General features: G+C 52.5%; 7 protein-coding genes across 7 annotated transcripts; 4 read left to right on the forward strand and 3 right to left on the reverse strand.

The window, feature by feature from the left end:
• Positions 1 to 795: 795 nt before the first annotated feature.
• On the reverse strand, positions 796 to 1,207 carry CGCS363_v006116 (uncharacterized protein; the record flags this gene model as incomplete). Its single annotated transcript, XM_036637965.1, has 3 exons — positions 796 to 833; positions 910 to 1,014; positions 1,087 to 1,207. 3 exons carry the CDS (start codon positions 1,205 to 1,207, stop codon positions 796 to 798), a joined length of 264 nt encoding a protein of 87 aa, XP_036496812.1.
• Positions 1,208 to 3,236: 2,029 nt separating this feature from the next.
• CGCS363_v006117 (uncharacterized protein) lies at positions 3,237 to 4,261 on the forward strand (the record flags this gene model as incomplete). Its single annotated transcript, XM_036637966.1, has 2 exons — positions 3,237 to 3,447; positions 3,522 to 4,261. The coding sequence occupies 2 exons, from the start codon at positions 3,237 to 3,239 to the stop codon at positions 4,259 to 4,261; spliced, it is 951 nt and encodes a 316-aa protein (XP_036496813.1).
• Positions 4,262 to 4,568: 307 nt separating this feature from the next.
• On the reverse strand, positions 4,569 to 9,604 carry EXG1-4 (Glucan 1,3-beta-glucosidase; the record flags this gene model as incomplete). The annotated part of the gene is made up of 4 exons (XM_036637967.1): positions 4,569 to 4,810; positions 4,890 to 9,096; positions 9,154 to 9,414; positions 9,473 to 9,604. 4 exons carry the CDS (start codon positions 9,602 to 9,604, stop codon positions 4,569 to 4,571), a joined length of 4,842 nt encoding a protein of 1,613 aa, XP_036496821.1.
• Positions 9,605 to 10,753: 1,149 nt separating this feature from the next.
• Positions 10,754 to 11,299, forward strand: CGCS363_v006119 (uncharacterized protein; the record flags this gene model as incomplete). The annotated part of the gene is made up of 1 exon (XM_036637968.1): positions 10,754 to 11,299. The coding sequence occupies one exon, from the start codon at positions 10,754 to 10,756 to the stop codon at positions 11,297 to 11,299; it is 546 nt and encodes a 181-aa protein (XP_036496822.1).
• A 998-nt stretch (positions 11,300 to 12,297) lies between these two features.
• On the forward strand, positions 12,298 to 13,319 carry CGCS363_v006120 (uncharacterized protein; the record flags this gene model as incomplete). Its single annotated transcript, XM_036637969.1, has 2 exons — positions 12,298 to 12,640; positions 12,733 to 13,319. 2 exons carry the CDS (start codon positions 12,298 to 12,300, stop codon positions 13,317 to 13,319), a joined length of 930 nt encoding a protein of 309 aa, XP_036496286.1.
• A 3,578-nt stretch (positions 13,320 to 16,897) lies between these two features.
• Positions 16,898 to 18,507, reverse strand: CGCS363_v006121 (Pantothenate transporter liz1; the record flags this gene model as incomplete). The annotated part of the gene is made up of 4 exons (XM_036637970.1): positions 16,898 to 17,787; positions 17,839 to 18,165; positions 18,225 to 18,330; positions 18,391 to 18,507. 4 exons carry the CDS (start codon positions 18,505 to 18,507, stop codon positions 16,898 to 16,900), a joined length of 1,440 nt encoding a protein of 479 aa, XP_036496285.1.
• Positions 18,508 to 18,992: 485 nt separating this feature from the next.
• On the forward strand, positions 18,993 to 20,148 carry penDE (Acyl-coenzyme A:6-aminopenicillanic-acid-acyltransferase 40 kDa form; the record flags this gene model as incomplete). The annotated part of the gene is made up of 2 exons (XM_036637971.1): positions 18,993 to 19,028; positions 19,090 to 20,148. 2 exons carry the CDS (start codon positions 18,993 to 18,995, stop codon positions 20,146 to 20,148), a joined length of 1,095 nt encoding a protein of 364 aa, XP_036496284.1.
• Positions 20,149 to 20,482: the final 334 nt, after the last annotated feature.

A 20,482-nucleotide genomic window follows, 5' to 3' on the forward strand; every position in this document is an offset into this window, starting at 1 on the left:
CGCATCCGTCGCAGATACAACTGCCACCCCCCTCCGTCTTCATGTCGCTTCCGGCGTAACCTCCGCCAAACGGGATCCAAGCCCGAGCTCGGGCGGACTGCCATTTTTACCTACGTCTTCGGCAAAACCCATGTCGCCCGCTCTCGACAATCTCGGCGCACCGATCGCAACCAAGATGCTGACCTGTTTTGTTTCTCACCGCCTGCCATGTCGATATTCTGCCGGTTGATGCAGGACGACCGCCATCGATACTCGGAATAGCAGCTCCTCAATCATGGCGTTGTGGCTAACAATATGTACGAAAGGTTCTACTAGTGGTGTGTCCTCAAGCGGTATACCTGTCATACGAAACCATAAACCGAAAATATATGCCGAAGAAGAAGGAGAGGAACGAAATGTTCACTGGCCTACGGTTACGTCGCTGCACTGCTACTCTAATCCTAGCGATATTTTCACTGGCCAACCTTGTTCCAATTCCGTGAACAGTAGAGGTGGCCAACCACAGGGAAGTGCAAGCAACATTCTCAGAAACAGCAGTAGTAAACCTCACAGTACCATGTACTATGTTTAGACCCATTACGATGTTGTAGAAGATTGGATCTGGGCTTGGGGATGGCAAAACCATTCATTTTATGTACTAAAAGAGTGACTGATAGAAGCAGGGCCCTGCGTAATTCAAAGTGCAAACTAAACACCAATCCACTACTTTTCACCCAATATACCGACAAGAAGCGAACGACCCCCAGACACGAGAGGCTGTTCAGCCCCAATCATGAATGCGCACGCATCGGTTTCTTAGACGCAGAGGACGGAGTTGCCAGTGTGCTTGCACTCTAGAACGTTGTTGTCAGCAACTGATCCGCAGAAACCCCGCTAAATATGGTAAAAGGCGAGGAGGTGTGTACTTACTGCCCTTGAACTGGCCACCGACACCGTTGGTCCAGTAAGCGCAGAAGGCGCCGTTGTTGTGGACGCTCTCGGTGTTCATCGTGGTGCAGGCCTCGTGGACGGTAGCTGGTGTCACATCGGGGGTTAGCATCTCAACGGACTTGGGTCTGATAAAACGGCTCTGAAGCGAGAACTTACACCCGCGGATAGTGTAGTACGTGTTGTTGGCGACCCAGACGCCGTTGGCATCCTTGGTCCAGGCGTGGGTGCCGGTGGCAAGCAGGGCGGCGGCGGAGAGGATGATGGCGGAGAACTGCATTTTGAATTGAGATGTATGGTTTGGATGAGAATGGTGTTTTGAAGGATGTCGGAGTGTTTAGAGGGGAATGTGATCGTGAGTTGTTTGAGTCTAGAGAAATTTCTTTCTGAAGTGAAGAGGAAGCCGGTTTATATAGCTTTTGGGTCTTTAGTTTTCAGAGTGATTCCATGACAGATGCATGCATCTGACTACGCGCGGCCATGGAAGAGCCATGTCGTTCACCAGATGGAAGAACTCGTGGAGCCTACGGACAGACTATGCGATCCTTCGGAACACTTTTCGCGATCTTGTTTCGTTGCCTCGGACTCAGCTCTGTGTTGGACGCACAAGTACGAGACACAAGATCCTGCTGCGGCAGGGAGCCTCGTCTGGTACGAGGCGTAGCTCATCATGTCCTAGACTTCGCTGCATAGACGGAGTCCTTCTCGTCTACTATCTACGGACTAACTCGTGGGTCATGGGGCCGTAGCCTTTTCCTCGGACTCAGCGGAGCTATGGATCTGCACTTAGGCAGAAAGCGTAGCGACCCACTGCTAAATGTAGCTAGGAACTGCGCCTCGGATGCAAGCTCTACGAGAGACTCTGCTGTTGATGTCTAGGGGTTGAAATGAAACTATGACTAGTATTTTCAGCATGTAGTACCTCCTGCCTTACTTGGCATTCTAAAGGTTCGAAAGACGCGGGCTTCCACATTCCCATACCTGATGCCAAGAACATGGCCCCAAGTGGCAAAGACAAGCTGGCTTACTACTGTCTCTCGATGTAACACGAATGGATTGTGCATACTGACATTAGGCAATGATCTGGTTCTATCGAAGTTCCGGTGAAGAAATGCCAAGGCGTTGGTTGAAGCTGACAACAGCCAGGATTCGTGCGACGTGAACCACTTGACGAAGCCATGCGAACCAACACAAATCTCCCAACACTCGTGTTCATACTTGATTGTGAGTACGAGACAGGCAATAAAGCAGTATTGTTTTGCCGTGAACTATAGGAGGTAATTTTATTCCCAGCCACTGAGATACTTGCTCCAGCGAGGGCTCGAAGACCCGGACCTGAATACAATGATCAACAGCAGCCCTGGACGTGTGACTTGACCAGCGGATAATTGCATGTCCTCGCATTCCTGCCAGGCAGTCGCCAAGGGAAACTCTGAATAGTACTGAGTTCAGCAATTGACAAATGACAAGACAGGTCTCACAAACCAAGAGATTAAAGTCGTTAATCATTCGATGGCAACATCGGCATGGGACAGGGCTGACGACGTTGCAAGGGATACAGGACCGGAAGGCTTCTCCGGTAGGGCGGGGATGTTTAAAAGAGCGAAGGGACCAATCGCGACGTTTCTGACTGAATAGCCCGGGGTTAGCGCCCGCCCGGGACGGCACGGCTTACACCGGTGGCCGTGGGCTTACGCAGGGGGGAGATCGTCATCTCAGACTCCCCCAACGGAAGTTTTACCTACTGAAATGTCTTCTCCTTCTTTGCTGCAGTCACCTTGATTTAAAATGATAATAATCAATAAGATCTGTCTCTAGAAGTTTAATAGAGACGAACGAAGGCTAGGAAATCGTTGTTTCCTGTTAGATATTTCGTTGAAGTCGACTGAGGACATATGTAATCCTATTAGTCGCGGCACCTGTGAGGTGCAGACGAAAGTCAAAGGCAATAACTGTTAGGTTGGCAACGATAAAATGCATGTGTTATTGTAATTTTCTTCTATCCTTATCCTGCTTGACGCGAGAATGCCCCTTAGAGGTATTGTCACGTCACGTCACGCGGGCCCACTAACTCCGATGTATCACGTAAACGCCGAAGGATCCAGTACCGGTCTGACAGTCACAGTCTGACCCGAACAATTTGACAACAATCAAGACGTTGCCTGGTTACCCCGCTTTCCATGCGTCATATTACTTTTATAAATGGTCAGGTGAATATCATCAGCCAGGCACTTCAGATATAAACACTCTTCAAGACCATCGGTGTCCCAAAAAAACCGCCCTACTCGCCTATCTAGTCCCCTCACATCATGGCCAAGACTAAAAAACTAGCCAAAGAGAGCGTCGTGCGGTTAACAAGTTGGACCCGGTTTTACCTCCCGCGGGAGCAGGAGTGGCCGACGTGGTCGGTAGGCCAAGCTGGTGGTGGCCATTATGGCCCACTCAAGGGCGTGAAAGGTTGTTTTATGGCATCTCTGGGGAGAAAGGTTGATGACCCTGAAGAGGCCGTCTATATCATTGGTGAATACCATCTACATCGAAAATACATGACATCCTTCCCTTGACTGACTTGGCTGTATTGTGACATCAAACAGAATGGACTACTATGGAAGCCCTGGAGAGCTTCCAGTCTTCTCCCGCCTGCGCAGAGTTCCTGCGGGGTCTCCCCGAGAACAACGACGAGTCGCAAGTCGCAGTCGAGTCCGGCTCAGCGCTAAGGAGAATAACGTTGGACGATACTTCCTCATCGACAGCACCTGCAGCATCGCGTTTCCTCGTATTTAAGCATATCACTTCAAGCCCCAGCTCGAACCTAGAGGAAGGCCGGGTCGTTGTGACTTCCTTTTTGGTGCCGCAAACAGTTGACGACGTGACTCGCATGTGGACAGATCATTTCTACAAACCATTCCAGTACTTTGTGCCCCGCGGCTTCGAGCCCGTGGTAGCCACAGGCAGCTTTCTGTCCAAGTTCTCACACGAGTGGTTCGGGGTTCTCTCGGAAGACCGCTGGGTAGAGGGCAAGTTTGGAAAGCTGGACGACGGCCAGGGTCGGACGATCATCTCCCACTTCCACCTGTGGCCATGGGACCGCGGTGCCACCCCGGAGATGGAGGCGGCGTCGGCGGCGGACCCGGAGGCGAGAGAGGCGTGGGATCGGGTTATAGCGCAGGTCATGCCCCCGGCGACCGCCTGGGTACAGGAGCGATGGGAGATTCGATTTATGCCTCCCCCGCCTAAGCCTGAATATGATTCGGGGGAGCTTTCCGAGTATCAAAAAGACAAAGTGGAACGCCTTATGTCGTTCCGCGAGGCGAATGGTCCCAAGAAGGATTAAATGTCGAATTGAGTTTATGGGTCAAGGCTTCGGATCAACAGAAGTTCGCATTTCTATCAGAAGGAAGGGGCATAGGAATATACAAAGCTCAAAACAACATAAGGTACATAAGACACACCGCTTAATTATCACATCACAGTACGCAAAACTGACAGAGGGTCAATACATGGCCTGCAAGAACCCAACGAGTAGACGCTGTGATCAGTAAGCAATCACCACTGAGAGAACGGCTTCAACTAAGTAATATATAGCAGAGTATTAGGAATTCTATGACTAAAGGTCATACATGTACTACTAGATCACCGCCTTATGCCCCGTTAAGGGTATCGACGATGGTGAAGCCGGTGTTTGTACTGGCATTCCCACCCGCGACAATGTTGCTGATACGTCCCCTGCAGCACGATTGACATTTGGGATCATCGAACGGCGACCCGCAGGCTCTGCAGTCGAAGTCCGCGCATGGGTCGGTTCCTTCATCCCCTCGGCCGCCCTCGAAGGTGTACAACAGGCATCCAACCTGACATGTGCCACCGACACCACCATTATTGCCTGAGTGGACTGTTAGTCTACTTTCATTCTCCAAGGTCGTACAGGAAGATACGTAAAGCTACTCAGGAAAGCCACTTACACTTGGTATAATCTTCCCGGACGAGCAAGTAAGCCGTAATGAGACTGGGCGAACCAAGCGGGAACCCAAAGCTCTGTCTGTCGACCGAAGTGACGCAGCCGGGAACCCAGCTGCAAGTATAATCGTAGTTGACGCCGTGGGAGTCCGTACGGCGCAGCGTGATAGCCGCATCGTCCGGCCCGAGCGTGTCATCATCGCCCATATCACCGCGCAGATTGCTGAAGGCCGTAGAGAAATCGTCCTGGTCGCCCGACTGGATATCGGCGTGGCCCGGAAAGTCAGCTTCGTTGAAGCAGTTGATGGGCCCCCGAGTGAGCGGCGTCTCATCGGTGGGAGGATTATCAGGCGGTTGCGTTGTCGTCGAACCGGGACCTATCGTCGTTGTTGGCGCCGAGTAGCCGCCGGAACTGGGGTCCTTCGGGTCCTGGTACCCGGGCGGCGCGCTTGTTGGGTTGGGGTTGCACCAGTAGCCGGAGCAGATGGTACCGCCGCACGCCGTGCTCGCGCCGCCACAGGTCGGCCCCGCGGTGGGTCCTGGAGTGAAGGAGAGAGTAGAACCACCGGCGGTTGCTCTGTTGCGGGCTATTTCCGCCGCGAGGGACGAGAGTGCGGACATGGTGAAGGCTTCTCCAAGGTCGTTGGTCGCCCAGCTTTCGCCGTAGAAAGTGCCGACGGGAGCGGGGGTCTGAGTGCCAAAGACCTCGGTTTTCGAGTCCGAGACACTGATGGAGCAGCCGGTAATGGTTTCGCACCGCGTTGTTGACGACGTGGTGGTGCCGGCCGAAACGTAGTTCGTGGTGGTACAGGCATCGGCCTTCTGCGTCTCGCACTCGGGCTCCGATTCGGTGGTGAGCTGATGATCGTATCCAATGGTGAATTTCGGCCAGTTGGGCAAGTTTCCGTTGATGTTAATACCAGGAGGCGGGTGGATGATATCAATGGGCGGTGGCATGGGGCCGTAGATGCCCGGCGGCAGAATCCAGCGCCAGGATCGGACGCTGACCTCATTCCAAGAGATACAGAAGAAGAAGAACCAGGCGGTGCAGGGCACAAGAACGCTGTCATCATCAGGCTCGGGGTCCTCGACCTCCTCTTCCGAGGGGATGATTGAGCCGTAGCGTGGCCATTCCGTGAAGAGTGGCAGCGGCCCGTCGGTGGTGGTGGGAGACCCGGTCTTCCAGGATGTGACGAGGGAGCAGTCGACGCTAGCTACAGCCGTGGCGGGTCCGAGGAAGGTCAGGATGCGAGTTGTCGGGCACGCAAAGTTCAGAGTCAAGTCCAAATTCTCGGTACACGTCGTCGCCACGACGACTTCCGGTGTCTTGAAAGCGATGGCTGTGGAACGGGGACAGTCAATGGTGATGACTCCAGTCGAGCCCGGAAACGTCACTGTCGTGACTGTAGCGCCGGGCACCGTGATTGTGCTGCTGATAGGAGTGTAGTACGTCGTGCTGGAGGGAAGACCTGAGCCGCTGGGCGGAGGTAAGGTGCCTGGATTCGTATACCCGGTCGACGGACCTCCATTGATAAGGGGCCAAGGTGGAAGGGGAACCACACGAGTGGTAGAGCCGCCCTCTCCATCCGGTAACGTAACGGTAGCATCCGGAACGCTTATGCTGGGATATATGGTGATGGGCATTGCTCCCGACGATGTTACGTTCACGTTGGAGAAGGGCATGCCGTCGGTGGTAATTGCGGGTATCGAGACGGTCACAGTAGTAGTGGAAGTGACGAAGATGGTGGTGGCAATACCGCCAATGGCAGTGCTTGAGAACCCTCCAAACTCCAGCGACGTGACATAGTCGCTGGGACTGATGGTCGTTGTTGAACCCAACGACTTCGTAGGAATGACCAGCATGCAGGATCGGGACGCGACCGGGCAACTCACCGGGGGAGAGGCCCATACTTCAGTTCCAACCCATACAATGTCGACGCTATCAGACCCTGGAAGCGGCACCCATACGCTGACCTCGGTTGTAAACCCTCGCTGGTTGTCTTCCTGAGGGACGTTGGTGTTATCGATGCCACTGGCTATGTTGATGGTTGCTACTGTGAATAGGTTGTAAATGACGACGCCGGTCGAGCCCTTAACCTCCAAGATCCGGTCCTGGCAGTTGTGAGTAGGAATGCAGTCCTGATAGTACTCGTTGAAAAAGCTGTACAGTCCAGCCGCGTGGATCAAGACGTCTTTCGAGTCAATGATTTGCAAGCCCCAGGCGTAGTTACACCGGTCATCCCAAACATTCGGCGCGATCTCACACTTGCTGAAGTCCGGATCATTGGGGAAACCAGCGCGTGGGGCCGCACGGAAAGGAGCAGGAGGGCCAGGGTTGGGTTGGTAATACGGCGACTCAGTCTGGATGTGACCCATGTACACGCTCTCGGCACCGCTGAGAAGATAATTGTAGAGGACTGAGTGCTCCGAGCCGCCGCCGTAGAACCACGACGGGCCCTTGGACTCGATTAGCATGCCGCGGGCCCCAAAGACGGTGATCTGCGTCGAGCTTGAGTCGGGCTGGTTGTAGATGGACTTGTCGTTATCATGGTCCCCCACCCACGCCCACACGTTCTCGAAGTACCCGTTGGCCTGGGACGTGACGCGGAACATGAGCGAGGCAGCGACGCACTCGGCCTTGATACTGAACTTGGGGCATTTGCTCAGATCGAGATCGGTGCCCAGCGCGCCGCCGACGCGGAAGTGCGAATCCCACATGGCCGCCGCGCCCTGCTCCACGGCTGCGACGTTCCACTCCATCAGGATTGCACCGGCCGTGGCCCCGCGCACCGAGAAGAGCATTTCGGTGATCTCCATGGTGCCCACGTCGCCCTTGTTGCCGACCTGAACCATGACTTTGGGGTTCTGTATGTCGCTGAAGTAGAAGCCCGAACCCAGGATTTGCGACCACAGAGAACCCTGAACGACGGAGCCGGTAGGGATGTTCACCGTGGATCCAACCGTGTAGACTCCTGCTGGGAAGTAGGCGATCTGACGGTTGTCCGCGGCCTTGAGGAGGAAGTTGTTGATGCAAGAGGCTTGATCGCCGGTGGCATCGTTCTTGCATCCACCATCCGTAGTCGCCACCAGGAAAGAGCCGGCGCCGGTCTTCTCGTACTGGGGCCTTGAACGCACGTAGAGCAAGCCTTTGGAGTCATCCAGGCCCTTGCCCCTTCCAGGGCCGGAGAAGGCGCCAGTCTCAGTCGATCCCTCGGAGCCATTGTATCGCTTGCCCGTGGCCCATAAGTCAGAATTCCCAGACAACAAGTTGTTTCCGCCCGTACTTCTGACGGAGTTGGCCACGTTATTGAATTTGGTGTTGTCAAGGACAATGTTGGGCGACGTAGGTAAGCTGTTGGTCAGGACGCCGATCTCCACGTCGCTGATGGTAGAATCGACAATGGACACGCTGCCTATACCCTGGCCGCTATCACCGCCCACCCCTGAGATATTGAAACCGATAGATCCGCCGTTGATGGTGATCTGATGCCAGTTCCAACCCCAGTCCCAGACCATTTGCACGGCAGTATTGCACTGGTTGAAGACGAGGTTACGCGCCGTGTACTGCTGAGACCCTGCTCGCCAGCCGATGTTGCCGCCGTTGAACTCAAGGTCAGACACGAACCCGCCACTGCCATTCTCCGTGAAGATGCCGACAGCGGTGGTGGAGCTCGTGGTAGGCATGTCGAACACCAGGTTCTGTAGGGAGGTGGCCTGGGACACCTGCCAATGGATACCCGTTGGCACGAGGTCCTGGTCATTCTCCGCTGTCGAGTCGGGCATGTCGGTCAAGTCGAAGCGGAAGTTGCGGATCTGACGAAAGAACTGATTCTGGTTGATGTACCACTGCTGGCCCGAGGCTCCGGGAATGTAAGGATCTACGTCGAACAGGGCGATTCCCTGGAAGTCGTCGCAGCCTTTGATGATGGGCATATCGTTGGGGTCGCCAACGAACTGCGTGTAGTAATACTGGATGACGGGCGTACAGATCTTATAGGTACCTCCCGGGAAATAGACGATAGCGCCCTGCGAGAATGTGTTTCCGCATTTCTCACCGCATCGCGTCCGGTCGCCGCCGACGGAGTCTTTGTTCCAGCTGGCTGAGGCCGCGTTTAGTGCCTCAGTTGCGTCCGACTCTCCCGAGTTGTCGGCGCCAAAGTCGTCGACAACGTTGCGGAAGAACTGGTAGCCGTCTCCGCCAGCAAATGGTTGCTGTTATTCATAGTCAGTTGGAGAGACACACGTTGAGACGAATTGCAGTCAACTTACTGTTCCCAATGGTCCTAAAGTAGACAGCCAGAAGTCGGATGACTGCCGCTTTTTGGGGGGCGCCTTGAATCTTGTTCGCTTGATGGTGTTTTTAGACCCCGCGCCGTCGTAGCCGCCGCGGAGCACGACGCCGCTCTGGAGGTTGGCCAGGTATGTGTTCAGGCTGCCCGAGTAGGCCCATACTGGGCCATTCTGTCTGCCCTTGTCTGGCGCGGTCTTGTAGTAGTTGTGCTGGTTGTCAACCATATACGCCGGCGCCGGCTATGAGGCAACTTGTTAGCGTTGTCCATCTCAAACACGAAGAAGAGCCACGGCATACCCGTGGACCATGATCAAGATTGGTCCCATTAGAAGGCAAAGTAGTGTTTCGTCCGCGAATCGGGATGGCTGATAACACGAGGCTCCCTTGGGCGGCCAGCAAAGTCAAGAAAAGAGCAAGTAATGCCGCCATGGTGCTCTACCATCTCAGCCCGAAGAGCAGTGTGTCAGTGAGGCGTACGAAGAGGTGCGAGGTGACTGAGAGAAAGACAGGAAGGATGTGACTCTTGGGGGAAGGCAATTCGAATTTCACCAGAAGACATGCGATCATGAATAACACCACGTCAAGTGGCAAGTCCCATGAAGGAATGCGGAGACCCGGTTGTGCGAGACACAAGTCCCTCGCGCAGCTGCCTATTCATTACTTGCCAAGAGTCCGGTATGCATAGCGGTATTCGGACAGACACTATCGCGTCTCAGCTGATGAGATGAAGGTCAATCTCCAGGCTGCAGCCTCGCTTCGGAGTAACCATCCTATGTCTAGTACCTTTTGGGCTCGGGAGGAAGCCGGATCGTTAGGCTTGAGTTAAACTAGCGACTCCTGCATGAATCACTTCATCACAGTCGTATTTGGGGGCTATTCAGTGACCCACTCGTGCTGTTGAGTGGTTGAATGATATGTTCTTCCAGGATCTTGGCCATTGTAGATATTGAGTTGACACCACAGCCGCTGTCAGCCTGGGCAGATCTATTGCAAGGACTTTGGTAAAACCGGGGATTGATAGTCTCCACAAGGCCGTTGAAGTAGGGCTAAGCATTCATATTACATCGATACAACCTTATTAGACCGAGACGGGTTGCAGGAATCCTAGAGCAGGGGATGATGCAGTCATCTTTGGAAGTAACAGTATGTGCATGTGGTCAGTGAACTCTACCATGCAGTTTCCCGTATGCTGCATTGGTACGGCGCAGCGGCGGGCAACTGACCGGCTGATGCGGATGGCGAGTATTTTTGTTCCTGACTGCAAGTTATGCTTCATTGGACAAAGTACCAACTCGGCCTCGGATGAACACATGCATCAACGCGAACCTATCGTCTGCCTGAACTCGAAGACATGAAGCTGAAGATTGTGAGACCATACTGTATTTTGATATCCCCCGCCTCCAAGTGTAATGATACGTTGCATACCGAAGACCTAGGTGATTATAAGTTGGCTTACGCACTTCGCTTCGGAGCAGCTGCCATCACCGACGTGACACCATCCCCAAGTTCCTCGTCATCCTACCTAATCAGAATACCTCAACTCTCTCAAAGCCAAACTTGACATCCTCCACATTCAAGATGCTCTCCAACCTCATCAACCTTGTCCCAATGGCCCTCTTCGGCGGAGCCATGGCAGCCCCCAGTCCCATCGACCCAGCGGTACGCGTCTGCTACGCGACGGAGACGCCCAGCCAGCTGTGTTATACCGCACCTGACAACATCCCGCAAGACGTCCTCGTTGAGGACGTCCAGTTTATTGCGTCCTACCTGCGCTCGTACGGTGCCCAGATCAGGACCGGCCGCCTCTTCAACATGGCGGCTGCCGACGCGCCCGATTGCGGCGAGTGGCTCGTCTACGCCCACGGCACCGCGCAGGCCTTCGCCAAGCACATCAACAACACCGTCAACTCGAGCGTGCTCTTTGCTGACATCGCCACCACCATCGACGGCGGCGTCGGTGCCAGCGAGGCCCAGATTGCTGCCTCCCTGCTTGGGTGCGGCACCGACGGCGGGTCGCTCGGGGTGCTCGTTAACACCGCCAACCCGACTTACTCGGGCTCGACCTACCCTGCCGGCTATGTCACCGACGGCATCATCATCAAGATTGTGGCTTCGGGAGCGTAAGGCTGGAGCTTGTACATAGAGACCGGGGTCCCTCGGGGAACCCTGGATCCTGCAGATAGATAGCGAATTGGTACTCTTGGTGCTGCGCCCTTCCCGTGCCTCCCGTCTTTTGTGTGAACCATTCCAATAATTCTTCGCATTACACCCTTGCCATTGAATCCTTGTGGGGGCCGTCCAATGAAGCGACGGGAACCCGGTCACGTTCTTCCATTTTACCTGCATCTCGAGCATCAATGCTACCTCAACCATCGAGGTGCGGCAGCGAAGCTTAGCGATCTTTCCCCGGAAACTAAGGCGGGACAAGGCGGAATAAGCATTCCCCCTGCATTGGCACCCTGGGATGATGAGCTTGTCAGCAACCTAAGCCAAACATGGCTCCAGCCGGTGACCACCCCGAGGGATTTCTCTTTTTCCACGGCTTACATCTGAAGACATGCAAGGCACACAGACACCCTGGTATAACATAGTAAGCCGATCAAGATACGTGTTACCGCAATAGGAAGGTATCTGCTGTGCCTTTTGCTTGGCTTCCAGTTGCAGGGCTTAATCACGAGAACTATTCAATGTTACCTCACTTACACGATATTTCATTGCCTATTGATTCGCCCGTCACTCGCATATGTCAGCAGAGACACACACTCAGCGTATAGAACTATCGAAAAAAAAGTCCCATTTCTGCGCCCCCGACACGCATGGCAGATTTGTGCATCCGTAAAATTAAATCACAACGTCCTACGGATACAAAAGCCCCTCCTTCAGATGACTTCTCGCGTTACATTCGGGTCTATGGAGGGTGAGTTCCTGACTCCAGCGCTATCAGAAGTCCGTGAATAAGGCCGGTCATGCTTGTGTATGCCTGAGCGAAATCCATAGCCATTGATCCCACCAATCCGTTTGCCCTCCCGCCGTTTATCTTCTTCGTAACTTCGTTGTTTCTCGCATCAGACCTAGGCACGCCAGAGAGAACCAAGCTTGGATTACCTCTGAGCGTACACGAGATGGCGACAAACTCGTTTCTGCTGAGCCTGTTGGCGGGCATCCTCCTTCTCCTGTCATCTATTAACGTTGCGCGTGCAGACCTAGAGATCACCGATGTGTTTACAGTTCAAACAGGGGGAGATAGCACTGGCGGCTGCGACGCCCGTCTGAATCCCTTGTTGGACGACTGGCTCACTGAATCACTTTTCAGCCTCACTGCCGCTATAGATGCGGTGGACGCCTATGATCGACGGTTTGAAGTCCGCTACGCCATGCTGGCATTCTTTTCATTCGAAATTCAGGACACAATTGGCACCCAACAGGAAAATCCAACCAGGTATCGTACCTGGAACAAAATCAGACGTAAGAATTCTACACCAGCTTTGGCTCTTCTTCCGAATTTTCCACGGAAGTACCCGGCCCATCATGTCGTGTCTAGCTGACGTCGTGATCAGAGAATATGGCCGAGGTCAAGAATCTTTTAGAACACGACACAGTTCTTCCGGGCGGGGGTGATTTCAAGTTCCCCAAAGAAAGGTTCTGGCTCCATTGCCATAGTACCTTCCTGACGGAGCAGTCAAGTACGAGTCCAGCACTGGATTATGAGGGCAAAGAGATAAAGAAGGACGACAAAACCATCACCATCCAAGAGTTGGACGCTTACCAAAAAGCAATCGATAAGGAGCCAAACGTCAAACCGTGGTGGTCCGGCACGAACACGGACCAGAACGGCTACTACTTCTCGGAGGATGGCCGCAATTACTGCCAGGGCGATCACCTCGGTGTCACCGCGTCAATCAAGCTACTTCAAGCTGAGGGCGGCCAAGCTGTGACCAAACCTGAGATAGCCTCCGTCATCCTCTGTCCGTACGCCTTCGACAATACCAGGAACCCAGACAACTATCGCGATGCAAACGCCAAGCTGAAAAAGGACGTACGTCTGGAAGATGTCTTGCCCAAGAGTACAACCCTTGTCCACGAGGCCTTCCACGCCGTCCATGGGGACAAGTTCCTTGCGGGCAGCGATGAGAAATGTGCGTAGACTCCCAATCCATGTCTCCGTCTACGCGTTGCATAAATATTTGATCACTATGCTAACCTGAGACGTCCCAGATGGCATCATCGAATGCTTGACGATGAGTGGTGAAAACCAACAGAAAAACCCCGAAAATTACGTCTTTTTCATCGCCTATATGAATCACAGGTACGGCAAGGTTGATGCAGGAGAAGAAACCGAACCTTGGGCTATTAACAAGCTTTGGGAAATGGGGGTTGGGTCCAAAAAAGACAGATTTGGGGCGGTCAGAGAAGTGACTTTTATCAATGATGATGATTGAGGGGCATGGATAGACGAAATCGACTTGGAGTTCTGTGTAGGCTGGGTTGCCTCGTTATCAAGAAGAAGTAGTCTTGGTGCATTCAAAGCGCTATTCTGTCGGACTTCGCTGAATCGACTCATTCAAAGTTTGCAAACATTTGACAAGCCCATTTGTGCCTCGGCCACTGATCCGGTCCGAAGAGAGCATCTCAATGCTCTCGCAAATCAGAGACTGTACATCAGGACCCATATCGATACTGTTGCGCGTATGCTGTAGTACTATTACCGCAGCGATGAATAACGAATGTGCCTGAGTCCACGTCAGATTGAAGACGAAATCAGCTTGGGATGACGCGGGAGTCGATGATCGGAGCAGACTACCCGCAGCACGCAGCAGTTCTATACAAGACAACATTTCCTCGTCATTCGACACAAAACTCTGGTGGTGACCATCGGCCGCAGCTTTAGCGAGTAGTAAAGCCTCGCATTGCTGAAATGTTCCGCAAGCCCTGAAATATTGTTGCAGGCCGGCATCGATCCTCTAGGTCAATCGCTGTAGCATCAAAGCCCTCGATATTTGAATCGTCAAATAAATTGAAGAACTCAAGAATGTCGGCGCCGTTCTCAAATGAGAGTGAGTCGGCTCCAAAATCGGGGAACATCGCGTCTAATGTCGGGTGAGCTGACGTATCTACCGGCTGCTCGCGGGCATAAAGAACGTCTGCGTTCTCTCTGAACACTAGTTCTTTTAGCTGTCTGGCTTCGACTCCCAGATTCGAGTCCGAAGAGTTGTCGTCTCTGAAGAAGCTTAAAGGTCCCTTTCTTAATCGGTCGAACAGGGTACCGCATTGTTGGGCTGCCGGCCATTGCTTGGCAAGGAGTATCTACTTGGCTCAGTATTGGGGCTCTGCCAGAGGACATGGGGGTTCTACGCACGAATATGCTGGATATCTGGTGCACAACCTCGAAGATTTGCGCGATTGTGTAGTTTCGGCGGATAAGAGAACGATAGTGCCACAAAGCGTATAAAATCAGATTTCCAGCTTCGTAGCAACGATGAGTCGCGTGCCATGGATCGTCCAGATCATTGGAGACGATGAGCTCCCAATATTCCCTCACAGTGCACACAGGAGCTCTGAAGTATTTGAGAACAGACGCCTCAGCTGGGTTGGGGTTGCGCGCACAGGGCATATGGAGGATAAGCATCGTGTGCCACTCCATAGAGTTGCACATACTGGTAGAAACCACTCCAGCTTTGATCTCCCGGACTCGTCTCTCGACGTCAACTAGCCAATCCTCGTATGAGATGTTGCTATTAGAGATTGGACGCATTCCGATATTGACAGAACAAATTTCCGATTGGAGTCTTAGGAACTTGAGGGTATCATTGAACCCCAATTTAGAATGGGGAGCTAAAGGCTGGTCGTGTGACTCGTCTGAAGTGTGCAATATTAGGGACCCGTTGCAATCTGGATCATGCTCGGAAGAGGGAAAGGGGAGATGAATCTGGTCCCCTGCCACAGCTAAAGGCCGGTGAGATGTGATTGCAATTGATCTCTCAATGCTGTAAAGCTAAGAAAGAGTTATTCGCATTCAGTCAGCCAAGAAAGAAGACTTACTGTCCAGTACAACCTCTTCCGATAATCAAGGATCTGTTCAGTCATGCCGCATTCTGACGTGGTGTCTTGGTGCAAACCGAGACCCAGAGCAACTCGCGCCGCATCTCCGACTACCTGCCAGAGGTTTGTAGAACCAGGAAAGAGAAAGCCGTACTGAGCAATCAGCAAGAGTTGCTGGATCGTTGTGGTCGTAGCTCCAGTCAAGCTCTGTTCCCAGTCCAAACGTGCGAAAGCATCACGCCTCAGCGACTCCGCTACTGAGACCAGTTTTCGGTAGTCTCTAGCCTTTGAGGTAAGTGTTGCAATAGCCATGACCATACATATTGTGAAACTGTCCTCTGATTTGACCTCCGCCTGATCGTTACTGGATTTCTTGAAGCGCTGGAACATTTCGAGCATTTCCTGCCTTGAGAACAACGGGTAGTGAGGTAGAATACGGTCGACATATACAATCATAAGCTGATTCGCAACTTCTTCTGGCAACCGAGTAAACGAATTTCCGTCGTGGGTTGGAATGTTGACTGAGCGTTGTTCTTGAAATGCTAGTGGAAAAGGAAGCTCTGCGCCGAGGAAGAATGCCCGAGAATACGGCAGCTTATGCTGATGATCTTCTTTCATCGATACCAAGGGCTCGCTTTCTCGCGCGGCATTGGCGGCCAACTCATACGCAGCAGTGATATTGGCAGTCGACGTATTCGGGTTATCCAGAACGGGGCTTGTGCCAGTCTGTTGCGGTCGCATGAGTGCGAGATTTGAAATCGAAGCTGCTTGCCCTGTGACCAGTGCCTCTCTTTCGAGTTCTAATTGGGCAACGACATCTTCAAGATACGAGACGAGACTATGTCGGGTGGAAGCTGTCAGTGAGCGGAGTCTTACAAAACGGGTGTGTATATGTGGTTTGTTCACCTGTGATCCCTGAAAGCTCGTCCCCATTCCTTGAAGGCTTCGATGATTGCCATTAGTTCTTTGTCGTGGATTTTGTAATTGAGCTCGGGTCCTTTAAGCTTTTTGGAAAAGAAGGCGCAAGGATGCAGGCGTCCTTCCGAGTCTCGTTGCGACAGTTGTGCTCCGATCGCGTAATCCGATGCGTCGGGTTCTACTTCGAATGGTTTCGTAGGGTCCGGAATAAGGAGGACTGGTTCGCTGGTGACGAGGTCCTCGCACTTTGCAATGAATTAGTTGCTGTGGGGACATTTCACCATCAGATCATGGACATGGACCCGCCTTCTTCTTTCTTTTGTAACATCGCGCGCAAGAGTAAGAAGATCGCGTGCTTCTGACCATGATGTTTTAGAATTGACTTTTGTTCAAGTCCCGCAGTGGGTTGCGAAGATGTGACCAAACAAAAGACAGCACTTCGGATGCAGATCGAGGATTGGGCCACGTGGAATCAATATATGGTCATGTAGATACGGACATCAGCTACTGCTCGCCCTGCTCAAATCTGGCACAAGGATGCCAAGGGAGGGGCTACTGATACCCGGGGTAATGTTATCAGTACCGGACGCTCCGACCTCGGATACAACCCTATCTTGATAGGCGACAACTAGACCGGGAATAAGACAAGCAAAGTGAATTGAACAAGCGAAGTTCTATCGAGTTATGCGGGTAGATTCCGCAATCGCAGAAGTTTTAAAGCATACGAGAAAGTTCAAGAAATTATCAAATCTTATTCACATCCGGTTACTTTCCCAAAGCCTTCATATCTCCCGCAGCGACGTCAATAGCCTTCTCTTCATTGGAAACGACGGATGCCGGTGAAGCCTCGATTACTTCCAACGTCTTGCTCTCTCGTCTGGTCAAGTACCAGACACCAAGTGTTGTCACAAAGAGGGACGCCCCCATGCACATCATGGCAATGCTTCCCTCCATCCAGTCTGGCCCCTGAGTGGCGCTATAGAAGATAAGCGACCAGAACATGTAAACAGCAATCGCAAAAGTGTTCATCGCTGCGAGAATTACAGCACGTTTAGCGTCGTCCTCGCGAGTGACGGCATTCGCCCAGGCAAATAGCACGGTCTGGCTAGCATACTGACAGCCATTGAGAAACAGGGCAAAGAACTTTGCCCCTCTCGTGGGAGGTTGCAACATGATGGCTCCTGAAACAATGGCTGTGGAAGAAAGGATGATCCCAACGTGCCAGTAGCGCTTAGTGAAGTCTGAGTACCAGCCAAGGAACAGCGTAGCAGCAATGCCGACTCCAGCAACGCCGGTCGGGATATGATTGACCTGCTCCACGCTGTAGTCGCCGGTTGAGGAAAGCCAAAGATTCATGATGGCGTTTGTGGAGAACATTTCCGTGTTGCTGGCGAAGATCCATAGGAAGACAAAGCCCAGCCAGTGCCACGTCTTCAGGATGCGAGATACCAAACTCCAACCCAGAGTACCCCTATTTTTCTTGACTTCGGGGAGGCGATCGACGGCGAGTCTCTTCTCCTCATCAGTAAGCCACCAGGCGCGGGTAGACGTCGGGGTGTCCGGAAACGCGATGAAGCCATACAGCGCAATAGGCAACGTTATGCAGAAGTCGATGATGAATAGCCACCGCCATCCGGGCAGGCCGCGAACACCATCTGTAGCGTACACGTTAGTACTCTTCTAGAAATAGATGATGAAAGACTTACCAAGACTCTTATGAATACCTCCTTGCAAGAATCCAGAGAACATGGTTCCAGCCAAACCGCTGCTAGTGAAGATGGCTGTTCTTTTGCCGAGTTCGTCCTCTCGATACCAACTGCCGAGAATGTAATGACACCCAACAAAGGTTGATGATTCGAATACCGCCTGGAAGAATCGCAAGATCATAATCTGCCATGGGTGGTGAACAAGACCTGTTCCAAGTGTCAAAAGACCCCAAGCAATCATGCAGGCGGGAAAGTAGAGGCGAGGTGGCAGCTTTTGCAACGCAAGGTTGTTGGGGATCTGTCCTAGCACATAGCCTCCATAAAAGACTACTATCATTAGCCACAATCATTGTCAATGAGACGGAAGAACTCAATATACTGCTTACTTGTGTTGATAACGTTTAGTTGGTTGCCTTGGAAGTCAAGGTCCTCTCGCATCCCGCTTACATAGGCATTATTCAGGTTCATACGATCGAGGTAGTTGACCCAATACTAGTAGCTCCTATCAGTCATGTTTGGATCGTTGAAGATTGTACGCGAGGCACGTCTTACCATGAGACAACAAAAGGACAAGATGACGGTGTCAAGCTTGGCGAGAAGTCGCCGTTCAGCGCTGGTCGCTGCAGGCTTACCCCACACGATTTCCCGAAGCTTCGTCAAGACAAACATGGCAAAGGCTTGGTTGACAAAAATTGGTGGGTGTTACTCAAAATCGTTTCGGTAAACGGCTCCTCGAATGGTTTTCCTGGAATGACTTCAATAATTAAAAGTTGATGGCCTGATCAGTCATGTATCTCCTTGACTGTCTCGGGCTTGCGGTGAAGCTCGGGTTCTCCACTTCTGTGTCGGATTAGAGCGCGCGCTATCTTCCGGTATCTCCTCACATCACATCGCTCATGCCACCACCCAGGATGCGATTAGCCGGGGGCAGTCGGAGACGAGCCGCTATCAAGTCGGCGTACACACCAGAGTATCGGTAGCACAGAATTGAAGGTTTCGGGTTAACCCGCCCTGTTCGCCACCTCGAGGAGCGTATTAGACGTCCAAGGAGACACCGCAATCTGAAGACAGACCGGCAGCGACCAAATCATCCGTTGAGCCGGGAGCGCACATCACCAACAAACTAGAACACATACCAAATTAGCACAGTCAAAATGCTCGATATTACCGTCACTGGAAATCATCACGAGGTGAGTGTTTCCCCTGACTACTTCGGGGGTTTTCAAGTGATTAATCTGAATGCACACGCAGATTGGCTTGGCAGTTGGGCAACAGGCTGCAACACAAGTTGCTGGGTCCATTGACTTCTACCGTGTGTTGTTCAAAGCTTTCAATGATCTGGAATGGTCCACTGTCCGGGAGCGAACGCTAGAGTTCGTGCCTCATCTCAAAGCCAAGTTTCCCCGCTACTACGAAGAAATGGAGGGAATTGCAGAGGGTGCCGGAGTCGCCATTCTCGATGTCGTTGCTCTGAACATACGAAGTGAGATCGCTTTTGGGCTTTTTGAGGAGAACTCAAGACGGCCCATGGCGATCGCCGCGGTTGATGCAGCAGTGGACGGATGCACCACTTTGGGCTGGAAGACCCCCGGCGGATCGACCTTTCTCTCACAGAACTGGGACTGGAAGAGCAAGCAGAAGCCCAATCTAATCATCTTGCGTGCCAAGCCACGAGGCGTACCGGACATGGATCTGCCTGCTTTCCAAATGATCACCGAAGCCGGAATTGTTGGGAAGATTGGTTTCAATGAGCATGGTGTTGGATGCTTGCTCAACGGCATCCGTGCCAAAGGCGTTGACCCGGAACGTATGCCGATCCATTTTGCCCTTCGTACGATTCTCGAGTCCAAGTCAAAGAGAGAAGCATTGGACAAGATCGAAAGCGTGGGATTGGCCGGAAGCAGCCACATTCTGCTGGGCGACAACACTGGTCCGACTGGTCTTGAGTGCACGAGCACTGGACACAAGGAGTTGCCGGCTGATGGACAAGGTCGTGTTGTGCATGCGAACAACCTGATTCTGGAGCACGAAGGCGTGTTTGAGCCACTCTGGCTCGAAGATTCACCGAAACGTACCGCCCGCATGCAAGAACTTGCTACCCCTGAAGTTGGCAAGAAGGCTGGCTTCGATACTTTGCTAGAGTTGTTCAAAGATGAACAGAACTTTCCGGCATCCATAAATCGGAAGCAGTTTGGAAACAACGACTCCAACACACTTTTCAATGTAGTGTACAATCTGACGGAGAGGAAAGGCGTCATTTCAATGGGGCGAACAACAGAGATTGAGGAGCAGATTGAGATTGGATTTTGATTTTGTAGTTTGTAGCAAGTAGAACAGTCAGGCTGTAGTCTAGTCGGCCACCTCTCGGGTCGGGCGGCTACAAGCAATCGCTATCATCCCGAATGATTGTCTCTGTATCATAGCCACTCTTTAGTTTCACGTACGCGATTGAACAAGCTCCGGGATGGCGAGATGGAGCCTTCAAGTATCAACCGAAGTCGCAGTACTTGGTGGCGGAGCAATGCGGTCCCAAAAAGCCCACATAGTGTTTCCAGAATTGTGCCCGCGAACAGGGTGAATTTTGCCGTAGTCTTTTTGCGGGTAGGGCTGCGTCGTAACTAAGGACCCAAGCTTCATATCTGTC

Source organism: Colletotrichum siamense, assembly GCF_013390195.1.
Source record: "Colletotrichum siamense strain Cg363 chromosome Unknown KSG_Cg363_contig04, whole genome shotgun sequence".
Taxonomy (NCBI): domain Eukaryota; kingdom Fungi; phylum Ascomycota; class Sordariomycetes; order Glomerellales; family Glomerellaceae; genus Colletotrichum; species Colletotrichum siamense.